Genomic DNA, 16,324 nt, shown 5'->3' with positions numbered 1-16,324 from the left:
GACAGATGACTGGTGCTGTAGCAGGGTATGAAAATACATTATGATAGGTCACTGGGAAGGGGGAGAAAAAAATCTTTCCAAATGCTCTGTTTTGCTCTGCAAAAGACAGTCAGACCATGGAGTCAAAGGAAGAGGGCATTTCAGCCTGGGTTAGCCATGAGACAGCGGGTACGAGAAACAGAGTGAGGGCTAGTCCAGTCTAACTGTAACAGAGGAAAGAAACAGAAAACACACTCTTGGAATAATTGGAGGCTAAAATTGTGGAGGGCATCCAGTGGTTGTTAGACAGAAGTGAATATTACTCGTTTTTTTCAGGTGGGAGATCAAACACGGTTCACTGAAATTGCATTTAACTTTTAGGAATCTCCTACTTCCTGCCTTGTTCCCTTTTCCTTAACCTTGAAGAGTGCCATCCAAGCACAGACAGTTAATATCGAAGCAGAAGGATGGTTTCTAAACCCCAAATCCTGTCTTGGGCCTCATTCCTTGCTATAAATTGATCGCTTTAACAGTTGTATTTCTCATATACTTATATTTCTAAAAATCTCCTTGTAGCTTCCACTGATTATTCAAAATGGAGAGAGTGCTGTGCTTCTTGATTTTTAAGATTTGTAAAATTTAAAGGTACACTGCCTTTATTTGATTTTGCTTGGAGTCACTGTGTGAAAATTAATTGAGCGTTGACAATCTATAGTTAGTACCAGCAATTTTAATCAATATGCAATGATGCAGCGTAATGGCAAAGTATTGGTTTATCTGTTTTGACTGATTTTTTTCTATAAATAAAGCAAACATACACCCATATATGTATGATTTATGGTGATAGAAATAAAACGGAGTCAGACTATTAACCCAGCAAATATGGTAGCCTGCCAAGATGCAGTTGGCAGACAAAATTAATGTCTGAAACAGAACACATTACTGAGATATAGGACATAAAATCATTAAACACTTTGCGCATCCATTTTTACTAGGAAAGAACCCTTAGTTTCCATGTGTTTTGCAGTAAATGGCTAGAGGACTGAATGTGTAGGCTACCAAAAAGAAAGGGAAACAAAAACCTAGGCCGTTTGATATTGTGAATCCACAGTAGTCAGCTGTGCTGTTTGTATTGCCTTCATCAGCCCCTCCCTCCTTTTAAGGAGGGTCCTTGGGAATAATAGGAGCCCAGCTAAAGCAAGTTGGTAAGACCTGGAAATCACTTAATGGAGTTCTCCAGTGGGCACAGCCAATTGCTAGGGGAATCGATTACCTTCTGAACTCTGGTCACACTGCTTTGTTTGAGATGGGATTTTTTTTTTTCCCAGGATGAGGAATCTGAGTCTTTAAACCTAGTAATGAGAGAGAGAAAGAGATTATCTCCTACTTCCTCCATGGATTAAAAGCAGTGGATAGAATAAGGTGCGGACTCCAGACTCTGGTCTAGGATGGACTCATGTTGTATCATGGGGCTCCTTGGGAGGAGGAGGTATGAAAGTGGAGTTGTGAGACCCCATGGGGTGCTCAGTAAGTGATGGGGCCAGGTATTGGCAGGAAGCGCCATACAGGTAAACCTACATAGGCCACAAAAGGATCGTTGGGAATCTCCATGAGGACCAGTGTGAAGCAGCCAGTAAACAGGGAAAAGCAGTCATGGGGGAAAGGCACAGGGAAGGAAGGTTTGTCTTGATTAGTATTAAAAAAAAATGTTTTACATTCTAGAAAATTATAACTTTGAAGGGGACCTCCTACTAAATTTATTTTTAACTGTTCTATTGAAAATTCTCTACCACTAGTCAACATTATCTCTTAGTAGCTCAGCACAGTATTTCTTTATTAAAAGAAATAGGCACGAATATTTTTGACTGAAAAATTAATAGCTTTTGAATTCATACACAGCAGGTTTTCTTTTGCAAAGAAGTCCAATATCGCTGCACAGCACTTCTATAACCATTTATTTAGTGTCCAAGTCAAACCTTTGACAGCTAGAGCAGCGCTACAAGCCAATATAAAGAACTCCAAGATGTAAACCAACAATAGGCCGTCTGTGTGAGGTTTGCCATTGTCAAATACATAGATTGTTTGGATTAGTTTATGTAAATGTACTGTTGTATTACCCTTTGAAAAAAAAAAGATCACATTTGTGTATGAAAAGTGGTTCCCTTCACAGGCAGCATTATAAATTCCTTATCCTTTAACTTACATGTAAGAAGTAAAAATTGGTGCCTGACAAGCAGATATTGTGTGACACTCTGTTGCCGGAGTGAACCTACCTTCTTTTCATTTATTGGAAAATAGAAAATTTTATTATAGATACCATCTTATAAATCAGGAATTATTAAAATATGTATAGGTGAGGCATTGGGAAATTAATTATAAAAGGTAGACGTGTAGTGTTTTGCATAAATTTTTACTTTCCTTGCCAAAAAAGGGGGGGGAGGCATACACATTTAGCGGACCCTTGATTCTTTCAACTTTAGGGATACAGAGCTATCTGATGTTCGATTCTAAGGTGCAAAATATTCCTTTTTGCCTGTAATTAATTTATTCCACCTTAAATAATAGAATGCACAGTATATCCTTCTAGAATCTTTGATTTGAAATAAGCAGCCACCAGGATTCAAATCTAACCATAGATGGGGACTTTCACGTTATATCCTTGCCAGTAAGTTGATGAGGTTTTTTTCTTTTTTCCATTTCTGTTTAAAAGGAACTTCATGTTTATTTTAAAATTCTTAGTCACTAAGTGATAGAATGCTTTGCTGTAAACGTTGCTTTTCACTAAATGCCATTTGGGTGGTAAGTGTCATTTGTTGTATCCAGTCATCCAACCAGTCCCTATTTCATTGCATCAGACAAACTGCCAAAACCTTCTTGGATTGTCCTTATATCAGCTCATAGACACATTCCTCAGACCCTATTGTAGAACTCATCTTCCCATTTGGGTAGATGGAGAATATGCTCATCTCAGGACGGTCCTGAGTGTTTAGGCACAGCTGTAAGCTCATCCCACACTGGGACGTGTGTGGGGGAGCCTTACTGTTCTTTGGATACTTTCAGTAGCACATCTCCCCCTCCACTTGCCTTCAGACACTTCATATCGAAGAAAACCTTTGCTTCCATAGTCATACCCAGGACAACTCACACAGCACATTATTTTTGGAAACAGAATTCCTGTGTTTCGAGTCAAGCTGTTTTATCAACAAGTATGTATTAAGTATGCTGCTAAAAACACAGAGCAATAAAACAAGAGAGCCCCATCCCTGCCACTAAGGTCTTTGTGGAGTCTTGAGGGACAAACAACCACACACACTCATTGCATGATCATGCCATGTGTCAATAGGATTCTGGGAGAAGTGGTGTCGGAGATGAAAAGGAAGAAATGGACAGGAGTCAGATCTGTGAGTCTTTCCTTGGGTTCAGAGGAGGTGCGTGTGTCTGTGGGTCTCTGAGGAAGGCAGTGGGGAGAGGAAGGCATGTCACAAGGACCAGTGTAGAGGAAGCAAAGGACCAGCCAGCATCAGATAAACAAGGCTTTCTGGTTTTGAATTTATTTGTAAGCTTTTAATTTTGTGAAGACTGGGCCCTGCATGGAAAAGATATGTAAAAGTTTCCCAGAGCAGCTGTATATTTTAGCAGTTGGGGATGCACAATGGGAAAAGCCTTTCTTGACGTATGTTGAGAAGGGCCAAATTGACTATATTTTGAGTTTTAAAAGATTATTCTCTTTTCCGTGTGAAGAGAAGCAAAAAATCAGACAGGAGTAAATGATCCTCATGAGACTAATGGATATTCTTTGGTTCCAAACACGGTAACATTCTCAAAGTAAACACCAAAGTGTATTGCTGGGGGTTCGTGTCCCCATGCTTGCTCCATGGAGAATTTGCTGAGCTATTTCCTTGGAGGGAAGCGTAACTCAGAGGACAAAACAATAACAACGAAAAGAAGCATGTCTGTGTCATGACTTTATTAAGCTGTTAAGGATTTTTTAAGAAGACTTCCCTATCATAATGTCAGGAAAATCCTATAAAGCGTATTTTATAATACTCGCAAGGCCGGAGTACATGAGAGGTGCGCCTTGCTTCGGGGTATTCCTGCACACCAGAAAACAACTCCTGATCCTGGAAAAACCACATTCCTACAGATTTGGTGGGCAAGTAATTATAGCATAGGTAGTATATCCTTCTTTATGAAAATGTTATAAAACGCTTACAGGAACTTGGATATTTGAAGCGAAATGCAGTATTACATTTTCCTTTTTACGCATTCTCTTTTCCTCCAACCATAGCAATTAGGACTGTTTCGAAATAGTTTTTAGCTGCTATAAAAACAAAGTGTCCCCCCTCTATAAAAAGGGTCTTTTAACTCTTAAAGCAATGGCTGATCCTTTGGGCTGCTTGCAGCCTTGCTTGAGGCCTAGAGAAACAATCATAGGCAGTCATAAACGATTCTCTAGCACAGTACACACAAGCTGTTTTTCTGTAGTGTTTCTCATGAAGCCCCCCACCCCCGCCCCAGCCACCACCACCACACCCCCCAGCCCCATTCCACATGTTCCCGTTCACTGCCCGATACCCCTCAGAAAGACCGGCCACCTCTGAACGCCCCCGATTCACGTCTAGAAACGTTCAAGCAGGCCTCAAGCCCGCTCAGGGCAGTGAAGCCAAGAGCAGAAAAACGAGTTCTGTGAGCCTCAAAGTCCCTACTAAGCAGCGAGGTGCCCCAGTGTTTGGGTTTCAGGTTTGTCTTTTGTTCTCAGAATCTGTTTTCATGTGAGGCAAGAGCACAAACAAAAATAAAAATGAGTTCTTATGGGAATACTTACGACAAGTCTGTTTCTGTCCGGGGTTTACATCAGCGCTTTGTTTATTTTTTAAAAATGTGAGTGACTCATCATCTTTAAAAGAAGAGAGGAGGTTACTGTTTAAAAACTAAAGATTAATCTTTTACAAAAGGACTCAGCAGAATACGAGGCGGCTGACAGGGTCCTAGCAGTTGGGACGGGTACAGTCCCCAGGACAGTCTTTCTGGAAGTGAGCTGGGGTAGGGATGGGGGAGACGGTGGTTAAGGGCACCCAGAGATTTACAAAAGAAAACCCTGCAGCAATCTTAAGTGATAGAAGAATGTAACTTCTGGCCAGACCCTCAAAGCGATTATCTTTGCCGAAATCATCACATGACGGAAACTTGCCATGTAGAAAATATCAGAGTTACTAACTTTCCCAAACATAGCAACTTCTTTTTAAATAGAAAATACACACAATAAGAAAAATAGGAAAAGAAACCCTCCCAGTCCGATCCCTTCCTGCTCCATGCCCCGGAAAAAAAAAAAAATTATCTTTTAAAACCTTAACTACAATCAGAAACATGAAGCACATATGCTTTCATTTCTAATTGATGATTATATTAAGATTTAATAGTTTACAATTAAGATGAATATTTCAAGATTACAGCAAAACCCACACCAGTCCCGATCTGTTCTTCCGTTCTAAGTCTGTAATTAATTTTCTTTTTTTTCTTTTTCTTTCTTTCTTTTTTTTTTCTTTTTTTTGAATCCACTGTTTTCAGAGAGACCTTAATTAGAAGAGCAGGTTTGGTTTGAACACAGAGCCTGTTTTGAACCCTTCCCCATGCTCCATCTTATCTTTCCCTCGTGACCCTCCTCCCTGAAGATGGTTTTTCCTCAAGACAAGCATGTGATCATCAAACAAAAGTTTAAAAGTTAACAAACTTCTATAGCAGTTGACAAGGTTGACATTTCATTAACTTGTTGGTTCAGCCTTCAAATGATTCCGAGAGGCGAAGCACCCTCTGTTTGGAGTTTACGGCTTTTTGTTCTTCCTTCCCTCACAGACTACAGTCATGTTTAATTTGGAATCTGGGCTCCTTTGGCAAATTAGCAATTAGAACAATTTTGTGGGAATATGTATATGTGTCATTAGTTTTCCTGCAAATTAATAGCAAGGGCAGAGGTCAGGCAGAAATTTTCCACTTGACTGCCGTTCCTCTATTGAGACTTGGCACTTGGTTGTGGAATGGCCACAGCTGCTCTCAGCCACCCTCTTCCTGTAGGAACTGTCTTTTAATTAGTTTACCTCACAGCCATCATTACAAATATTACTGCCTCCCCTCCTCGAAGTAAAATTACTGTTTCTACAAAATATTCCAGTGACATCTTGCACCACTGCACATTGATGGTAGGGTCACTCGAATGCAGCATTTAATCATTAGATCACCTCCGTCCGCGTCTCCTAATTAGAACCCTTACAATACATTTTTATCTGGTAATTAGCTGAGATTGGCTGCTTCCTCTGTGGCTTATTAGAGACAGCCCAGCAGTGGGTGTGAATCACGGTGTCATTTGTCAAGCCTGGTAAGCCCCCTCTCTGCTCTCTCCTGGCTTCGTGTTTATTTCCATTTGCTACCTATGTTCAAAACCCTCCAGAAAACTCTACCATATATTTCTTTGCGGGCTGTGCTAACCTGCAGGGATTTTATTTTTTCACTATTGCTCATTCGGTACACACAGTCCAGGTGTTAAGACCTTTGGTAAAAGCTACAGATGTCCCATTCTTTTCACCTTTTATGACACAGTACCACGTGACGTGCCTGTTCTCCTGTTTGAGCACCACAGATGGATTTGTTACTTGCCGAATGTTTACATGAGTTTTGGCTTTTGGCTTTTTTTGAGTCCACTGCACTGGGTGCCCCTTCCTCACAGAATGGGAAAGCAGCCGGCACGTTTCTTGCAGCCGTTGTATTCATAATTCTCATTACGTGTTTAAGAAAGTTATGGTGTTTAGGTGACTGTGTTTAAACGGAAAGGCCAAAAAGTAGAATTAGTCCTCAGAATCGCTTTATGTTTGTCACGCACACTGTCCTTTGACCGGTGTCTGTATTCGATGGTAGGACCTTCAGGGGCAGCGAACGAATGTTCTGTCTCTATTTTTGTCATTTTGGTTTCATGTGCCTTATGTTTGTTCAGTAGTATTTATCGAATGTCATTTATAAGTAGGGACTAAAGCTATTCAGTGAATCCTTTCCAAAAATGAGCCTATAGAGAAATGAAACTAGTTAATGATTATTTTTCCCATTAACTGGGCATAAGAGATGCTTATACTGAGAGCCTAGGATCACGAGTGTGTGTTTGGTTGTGAATATAGGCAAGTTATTTCATCGATCATGAGCCTCAGTTTACTCATCTGTAAAACGTGAGCAGTGACATGTCCCTTATTAATCCTGGTATGAGAATGAGGTGAAACCACACAGTGGCAGGTGGCTTACAGTATGGTTTATACAAATGGTATCCATGCCTTTCTGGAATGTTTGGATATTTTTAGGCCTAGCAGCATCTGAGTTTTAAAAGCTGTTATTTATGAGCAGTAGCCTTTCATGCACTAATTTCCTTGACCCGTTGCTTAGGCTGATGCTTATACATACTGTTGCTGCACTTGGTCAGTGATTAAGGCCCAAGGCAAAGAGGAGGTCAGCCCCAACCGTCCCGGTGGCTTCTCAGTTCTGCTCCATTCCGTGGCTGCTACTCTGAACTGGAAACACTTAGTCCTCAAATAGGTGTCATGAAGTCAGGTTTCCAGCACTAATAATAAAGCAACTCACAGCATTGGCCCAGTTTGCTGGGGGGTGGTCCTCTCTGGAACTCGCTTTTCTCCCACATGGGGGCTGGGGGAAAGGTCTGGCATTAACTGAGTCAGCATTTCACCAGGGGAGTTAAAAAGGAAAGCACAACTACAGGCTTTCAATCCACCATTCCCTATGCAGGACCATGTTTACATTTTCTCCATTAATATTTACCTAACAATATTTGATCTTTCTTTTCTTCAAATTCCTTGTTTTTATTTTATTATTATTTTTAATGGAACTACCCTAAACATATGAGAGGCATTCTCATGGCCTTTTTCATTACTAGAGTATGAGTAGAGTTGAATCTTCTCAACAAACTGGAACTTTTAATGTCCTCTTTATGATCCCAGAAGAATCCCATTTTGAATACCTTCCATAAGTAACGCCTTATCCATAGGGCTACTGCAATAGTGAAATACTTATTTTGTTAAATGATCGAAAATCAGGTTTGAGAACATGTTACCAAATAAACCTACTTGCCTAGGTTTCTTGGATTTGGGGCCAGCTATAAGTATCTGAGATAACCAATTCTGTGTAAATTGTAATAATATGTTGTAAATGGCCAAGTTCTGTAGTATAGCCAGACTTAGTATTTCTGGAAGGACAAATTCAGGGTAAGGGGAACAGGCCCATTTTTTCAGTATTAATAAGAGAAGCACTTCAAGGTGAAGGTTTAATGGAAGAAAACCTTACTCCTTCATTTTTCTTCATATGATTTTAAATAAATACTACTCATTTCCTCTCTTAATTCCATTATATTACTGAGCATTTGAAACTCGAAGAAAAAAATAATTTTTACAGTTCCCAATGTGTTTCATATGTCATTTTTTAAAATAGAGTCCAGTCCTCTATTTGGTTTTATGAAGATTATACATTAAGCTTTCAAAGATTAGTCTTTGCCAACTGATATAACCCCATGACGTCTTACTGGATCAGTGCCACTCTTTTTAAGATTTATTTATTTGAGAGAGAGAGTGAGGGGGGCAGGGCTCAGAGAGAGACTCTCCAGCAGACTCCACGCTGAGCACAGAGCCCAATGCAGGGCTGGATGCTCAACCAACTGAGCCACCCAGGTGCCCCAGTGCCACTGATTTTAGTAGCAGTCATAGGCCGAGTATCCCTGTTGGCTCCCATTGGTGAAGTTTCTTTATGGGGTTAAGTAGCCTAGCCCTGTGCTGGCCAGCGTGGCAGTCACTGACTACATGTGGCTATTTAAACAAAAGTTTAACTCTGATAAAAAGTAAAAACAGTTCCGTACTGGCTAGCACAATTGACAAAGTGCTGTTGGAGAGCTCAGGTCTGGAGCAGTGTATCCCAACTGATGGCTTCTACAGTGTTGGTATTCACTGGTGCTACCAGGACTCTGTCACCTTCCTTGAGGTTTGGCAAGCACAGTAGGCAGCCCGGGAGGGTTTGAAGTCATGACTCAAGAAATGTTTTGATCCAAATCTTGTCAAACTTCACTGCGCCAGGTCACCCCTTTCTGCATTCTCCACTCATTTTCCACTGTCTTTGGAAGACTCCTATGTCCCCAACAGGTCAGGAGAACATGGCCAGAGAGATTTTGAACTAACTACTATGTAAACTGTTTTTACATGAGAACTCATCTCCTATTTCAGTCAATTATAAGCATCTACTTACAGAAGTAAAACTAGCCGGGTGTCTCCTGCATTATTCCTGCTGAATTTCAGATGCCTGCTTACTCACTGTTTTTCTGAAGCTCTTCTAAGAATTCTTCTTTTCCTCACAGCTGAATCTGGTATCAAGTGTCACACTCTCCAAGTCTGCATCTGAGGCTTCTCCACAGAGCTTACCTCATACTCCAACGACCCCAACCGCCCCCATCACTCCCGTCACCCAAGGCCCCTCCGTCATCACCACCACCAGCATGCATACGGTGGGACCCATCCGCAGGCGGTACTCAGACAAATACAACGTGCCCATTTCTTCAGGTAGATACTCCCATTTTTGCCTTATGCAGAACTGTAATAGGCAATTGTTGTAGACCAGCCTCTTTTTAAAAAGTGATAATTAATAGGACAATGATTCTTATTTAGCAGATATTGCGCAGAACCAAGAATTTTATAAGAACGCAGAAGTTAGACCACCATTTACATATGCATCTTTAATTAGGCAGGTAAGTAAATAACACAGTATGTGAAATTATATCAAAAGGTATACGTGTACATGGATATATTGATGAAGTAGATTTAAAACCGTTTAGTATGCAAGCATGCTAAAACCTTTTCTATAAGGTTTTTTAAAACTGCAATATATAACATAATTGCTTTTGATTAAGTATTACAATACGATGTGATTATTAGGAAATTCATTTCACACAACAGTGAAAATGAGCCTGTTTAAAGATGGCAAGTCAATTATCACAAGCTACAGTAATCTCTGATCCCTAGAATTAATCTGAGCTCTAAATAATTACTGAGCTTTAATCAGCTAGTGAAATGTTTTGCATTTCTCTTTGATTCTGCTTTATGAATGACTAATAAATTAATATTTCTGTACGGAAACAGAAATAAAAACTCAAAACAATTAGATAATTCCATTTTGAATTTTGCTATTGAACTGTTAAATACAACCATTAATCTTAGATCATTTCGTGAAACCTTTCTTGGGCTCTAGCTCTGAATCATGCTTATTTTATATTTTCAAGAAACTGTATAATGACAATTCTGCTGATTTGGTCATAAATTATCTTCTTTTGTTACTTTTGCTTCTATAGGCCATTCTCGAATCTCCAGAAAAGCAGCTAACACTAAATGAAATCTATAACTGGTTCACACGAATGTTTGCTTACTTTCGACGCAATGCTGCCACGTGGAAGGTAAGCTTTCTCACAGGCCTGTTTAAAGCTTGGGTCTTGCCATTTAAGAGTTTGTTGTTGATAAAATGGAGGTATTATAAGTTCAATGTGTATTGTTTCTATACACTCAAGAAGTCAAATTTTGGGGAGTATTTTATTAAGAAAATAGTACTATTGGGCTTAAAATGCTGGGATAGAAGACTCCCATTACATTGACATCAGATTTTGGATAGACCAGCCAGTGAAATCATTTCTGTCCAGTTAAAATACATAGGGAAAAGGAATGCATGATACTGTCATCCCGATGTGAAAGTTATCCTCTTATTTACACAAACCTCATGCTTTTCGGTTGTTAGCCACCACCAGTGTTTGCTGAGATGCATGGCTAACTTTTTTTAACTGGAGAAATAATCAGACAAACTGGACATAACTTTCATTAGTTGGATTAAAAAAAAAAAACAAAACCTCCTTACCATAATTAGTAAAGGAAGTTGTGTGGTCTCAGGACTAGCCCTGTATATGGGAGTTAGCACAGGAAAGCACAATATATTATTAAGTTTTTGGTTTTATTTTGGGTTTTTGTTTTTGGTTTTTTATGTTGCACTGTCTGTCAGAGATTCATAGATACTCTGGAAAATAAAATTATCTAACTTCACTGTAACACCATTTGCTATAAAACAAAACAAATCCTCCAGCTCCATATGGGATGCCACCACAAGGCTTGAGGGTCACATGACTATACCTCATTTCCAGTTCAGCAGTGGGTTCGCAGATTCTTAAATGAAGCCCTCACAGATTTTTGGATTTTGCCGCTTTTAATTTCTTGCTTTAAATATTCTTGCTATAAAAGAGGGCCGGGTCCAATCTGACATTTTTGTTTTGTTTTACTACCTACAATTCTTATAATCCCCAAATACCGCAACACATAAAATGCCAGTATGTTAGGATATTTTTACATGTCATTATTATAAATATGATAGGTATGTTTGATAGGATGCAAAGGAAATTTGCTACTTCTTAAATTTTAGATAAGAGAAAAACAAAAGTAGAAAACACATTTCCCCCGTTACATTCTTGATAAATTAGCATTTTAAAAGAAAATGAATATAAGCATAGAATTAATTTATCAACCTTACCCAGGCATGAATAACTATTATGGCTCGAAGTATCCTTTTTATTTCCATTAAGACACATGGGTGCTGAAGGGAACCTATGTTCAGAACCTACCCGCTTTTCCTCAGCCTCCCTCAGGAGATAAAATGCAAAGTATCTTTAGCTGTGAATGCTTTTCAAAATGTAGGAACTATAAGCATGAAGCAGACATTTTTTTCAAATTGCCTTTTATAAATAGCAAATGATCAAATTTAAAAATAATTACTAGCTGCGAATATGATATTTAAGCTCAGATGTACAGCTTTAACTTTTTCATTTTTGCAAACTGCAGGAAAAAGTGCCATCAATATAAACAATCCTAGATCAAGTACCAAATGACTCATAAACACATATAATTTTCTCTACGTGTTCTTATTTGTATTGTAAATCTTAAACAAAAGATGAAATGCCCAGTTTAAGTTATGATTGAGAAGGGCTTATGTTTTGGGGCAATTTTTGATTTGTGGATACTTTTGCTCAGATGTACAGTCTGGGAAAACAAAACTTAAGTTTGAGTTTCTGTCTTTACTTACATGGCTATATTCTTCAGACAGATCTATAGCAATCCTTCAGGCAGACATGCTTTTTTTAGATACAGTTCTAAATATTTTGATGGTATTTTAAAATATTAGACAATGATAAGGTTGAGGGGAAACGTTGCTTTCCTTCCCCATTATGTTGCCTATACATATATAGGATCTGTCTGGATTTTTTTTTTTAAAGAAAGTTTGGGTTTATTTTAACCTCCTTAGTATTGTTCTAGGGAGGTAAAAGGAGACCTTTCACATCCCTATACTATGCATTGGTACAGCATAAAAAAGAAAATGCTTATTCAGAGAGCAGCCTACGATCTATATGTAAAGAAATTTGTTCTTCCAAGTATAAATACAATATGACAAACGTTTTCAGAGATTTTTCTTTCGTTTTTATGCAAACCATCCAGGCCATTTGAATCAGGGATGTCCTTTCATGGTCACCTGGATGTTTTCAATCTACCCCAATGATGCTGATGTTGCTTAGAAACACTGAGAATCTCTTCCATGGATTCTCCTTGCGAGTAGTTGATAACTTAGCTATGTAATAAAATGTGTCTCACTATCTTCTCAATATTCCATATCGTGAAAGAACAATCATCACTATCTCGTCTAATGCCTCAGAGTCACCAGTGGTGATTATCTGAAATTCAAAAACAGTGCTCAGTATCTTGAGAGAGAAATACTTCAGGTAGCACAAGGGGTGGAGTGCCACACATTTGAGCAATGGCAGCATCATTGGAATGGAGTGGAGGAGATCCTCTGCGGCATGGGAGGTGGGATTTATGCATCCACTTCTCAGGCCACACTGGTCACCCTCCTTACTCTCTCTAAGAAGAAAGTTTTGAGTAAAGGGCATAGGTCTTTTTGTAATGTCTTTATGTCTAATTTGGAGTTTAGATCAGTAAGCTCTACCAAGGAGGCTAAAGTATGGAAACCATGCTTATTTCTGGCCCCAGTAGGGATTCTTCTGAAACTCGAGGAAAAATGAGATGTTAAAAGCCCTTTACCTTTGAGTGGAGATCCTCGTTTTTGGTGGGCTCTAGCCGTCAAGGATCTCAGTTTAAGAATGCTCTTGGAAATGACATTTAACCATAAGAAACACGGAGAGGGTAGGGATAGAAATAGAAATATGTGTCTTCAGGAACCATCAGCTTGCAGGAGTATCATCTTTTTGCCATTGAGAGTTCTACTCAAGTGTTTTCTTTGGCATTTTCTGTTAATTAAGGCAATTGCCCATCATAAGGGCCAAGGTTTGTATCTATTCGGGAAGGTAAGACATAGCTCGATGATGGATACTGATGCCCTGGGGATCCTTTCACTCCCTCATGCTGCCAGCTGTAGGAGGTGATGCTCTCAATGGTAAAATCCAATTTAGATAAATCTGACAACATCCATAGAAGGTATTAAAGCCAAAACTTTGAAGAACAAAAAAAAGAACAAGAGCAAAATGTAGTTAACAATATTATCATCTTGCATGATTTTTTTTTAAAATACCCTTTTTTATGGGAGATAAGTGGGCTTACAGGGGACAGTTTTATGCTTTCCATGTTTATTTTGAAGTCATATTAACAACATTTTCAGATTTTTACTGTGAACCCTATTTTGGGGCTTCTATGCATCTTAACTATTTCTTCTGGTTGGCTCCTACCAGAGACTAGACGTCAATGCCAGAGTTTAAATTCATCGATAATTTCGGGTTTTTTTATTTTTATGTTTGGAAGAGGCATCCTTGACCACAAGAAGGTCCTCCACGGGGGTGGTGCAGCTACAGCTCTTGGGGATGGTTTTACAAATGTGGACTGTGAGGCTGAATGTACTGCTGTTTTTGGAGTCTTTCCTTATAGAAAATGTAAATGTTCTCTCTTTTATACTTGCTGCAGAATGCAGTGCGTCATAATCTTAGTCTTCACAAGTGTTTTGTGCGAGTAGAAAACGTTAAAGGGGCAGTATGGACAGTGGATGAAGTAGAATTCCAAAAACGAAGGCCACAAAAGATCAGTGGGTACGTCCACCATGTTTGAACTTCTTAGCCCAGCTCGGATTGTGCTAACAAGCGTCAAGTAGAGGCTTTTGGCTGCTAGACGGTGTTAGACCAACGAACCGGTGTCACGTTGTCTCAGTTAAGGGAAGCAAAAAAGCATTTCATCCCTCCTGTTTTGTATCCCCACCAGTCCCCCTGCCCTGCTTGCCGGTCTTTGTTGCATCCCACGCTAGTAGCTTTAGGTGGCAATGCATATTAACCCTCACAAACCATTTTGCTTATGCTTATTGCATTTTATTTTCTTTTTCCTGTTCCCTGTATTGGATGTCTGTTCTGCCCCCCCCAACCCCGTCTCCTTTTGTTGCCACTCCATCTCCTTTGCTGCTGCTCCTATCCCAGGGTGCCATTCGCACCAACCTCTCACTGCATAAGTGCTTTATCAGAGTAGAGGATGAGTTTGGGTCCTTTTGGACAGTTGATGATGAAGAGTTTAAACGTGGCCGCCATATTCAACGAGGCCGTCCTCGCAAATACTGCCCCGGTGAAAACTTTGACGAGCTTGTCACACAGTAAGAGCCTTTACTTGCTTTTGTTTTGTTTTTCTGCTGTTGCTTTGGCTTTGCATGGTTGACTCATCCCATGTAGTTTTGCATTTCACCCAGTAGCAGTGCCACGGCTTTCTGCAATGGAACTAAATTGTGTGATTCGTACATGTATTTCTCTTGTTTCTCTTTGGAACACCAGTGCCTTGAATAATGCTTTTTTGACGTCTTTGATGCACATATTGGTTGTACCTCGATCCAGCAGCTTACGGGGACCCTTTAAGAGTACATACCTTGGCGTGAAAGTTAATTCCTCCAAGTACTCGAGAGTTAAAATGTGTATTTTCACGGGGTCAGTCTCTTGTCATCTGCCCATTCAGTGACAGTCCTATAAGTGAAGTGAAATGAATGATTACAGAGAAATCAGTGATAGCACATACGCTTCCCTTAAAGTCCAGTGATCAGTCTGGGTGACTTCCTACTGGAAGCCTCTCCTTCCCAGAGATTCTTTTCAAACAGTATCTTGACCGCCTTTGATCAGTTAATGGACGCAGCACCTAGTATTCTTACAACCTCCCAGGTTTGGCTGTGCCAGAAAGATTTCAACCCAACCTCCTGCCTTACTTAGGAACAACCCTTCCCTGCCACACCCTTCTCCCCATCTTCTTTGGCAATACATGTGCCACAGAGGGGAGATCTTTAAGAGCCGTCCTACCTTTGCTCCGACGGTCATTCTGGAGTTAAGATCATGGAGATGAGTCTCCTTCTAACTCCCAGGAGCCCCGGATGCCAGCACCACTGACTGACTTCTCCCAACCCAGTGCCCACACCCCCACCCAAGCTTCTGCCTTCCTGTTGGACTCATGGCAGCTATAAAAAATTTGCAGAGAGATCAAGATTTTGTGGGGAAAAAAAATTGTATCAGTGGAGGGAGGAGTCCCCAGGGCTGGTCTCACTGAAGCTAGAATTTTACACCCAGTTGCCTTGAAGAGCAAAGTCCCACCCAAAGGTATAGCCCCATAAAGCCAAGGGGTGGGGAGCAAACCTAACTTTTCTTTGGTTTTGTTAATGGGGGAAATCTCTGATTTGGAAGGGATACCCGCAAGCTTAAGATAAAACTTAGCTAGGAACTCAGGGGATGATTGGGTTTAACTTTGAGTTTTTATCTTTTTTCTTACGCAGTAACCCTTCCCTTATTAAAAACATGCAGAGCAGCCACGCCTACTGCACACCCCTCAACGCAGCTTTACAGGTAAGATTAATGGTTGTCCCGAATATGCAGCAGAGGCACATGTCTCCCCCACTCATTGCAAAATATATTAGCCTCGCTCTAATTAGATATTAAATTTTAATTCCGTTAAACTTTTTTCTTAAGTGCACAAAGCATCGTACTCCCTGGAGGCAAACACATCAGGCTGCTTCAGCATTAGCGGGATGCTTAGCATTTTGAATATTGTGGCAAAAAAATTAAAAGTTCACTTATTAATATTTATCAGCAGTATCATAATTTCCATCCTCTTATTTCAGAATTTCACTTGAGGCAAAAATACCACAAGTGTAATTACTCTAGCACAGCTATTAATGTGCTGGATGATAGGCCACTGTATCACATGACCTTCCATTGTTCACGGGTTTAAAGAGAAAGCAGAGCTTTTTATTTCTTCTTCTAAAGTCG

The 16,324-nt window shown here is 39.9% G+C and overlaps 1 protein-coding gene and 1 long non-coding RNA gene across 15 annotated transcripts in view; one reads left to right on the top strand and one right to left on the bottom strand.

Annotated features, from left to right (window-relative positions):
* LOC121496254 overlaps positions 1 to 9,352 on the bottom strand; it is a 40,089-nt gene extending 30,737 nt beyond the window's left edge. Inside the window, exon 1 of the long non-coding RNA XR_005989136.1 lies at positions 4,805 to 9,352. This is a non-coding gene — a long non-coding RNA (uncharacterized LOC121496254). The remainder of the gene's footprint in view (positions 1 to 4,804) is intronic.
* FOXP1 (forkhead box P1) overlaps positions 1 to 16,324 on the top strand; it is a 581,933-nt gene that overhangs the window by 551,103 nt on the left and 14,506 nt on the right. For 11 of the 14 annotated variants that reach the window (XM_041764645.1, XM_041764639.1, XM_041764642.1 and 8 more), the window contains 5 exons: positions 9,371 to 9,572; positions 9,678 to 9,757; positions 10,358 to 10,459; positions 14,007 to 14,128; positions 15,832 to 15,901. In XM_041764645.1, the coding sequence (XP_041620579.1) occupies positions 9,371 to 9,572; positions 9,678 to 9,757; positions 10,358 to 10,459; positions 14,007 to 14,128; positions 15,832 to 15,901 (576 nt within the window). Of the gene's footprint in view, positions 1 to 9,370; positions 9,573 to 9,677; positions 9,758 to 10,357; positions 10,460 to 14,006; positions 14,129 to 14,506; positions 14,677 to 15,831; positions 15,902 to 16,324 lie in introns of all 14 variants that reach the window. The other 3 variants (XM_041764646.1, XM_041764641.1, XM_041764652.1) reach the window with 2 other exon arrangements.

Source organism: Vulpes lagopus, chromosome 7, assembly GCF_018345385.1.
Source record: "Vulpes lagopus strain Blue_001 chromosome 7, ASM1834538v1, whole genome shotgun sequence".
Taxonomy (NCBI): domain Eukaryota; kingdom Metazoa; phylum Chordata; class Mammalia; order Carnivora; family Canidae; genus Vulpes; species Vulpes lagopus.
Note: the sequence above shows the minus strand (reverse complement) of the source record. Positions and strands in the feature narration are given on the sequence as shown.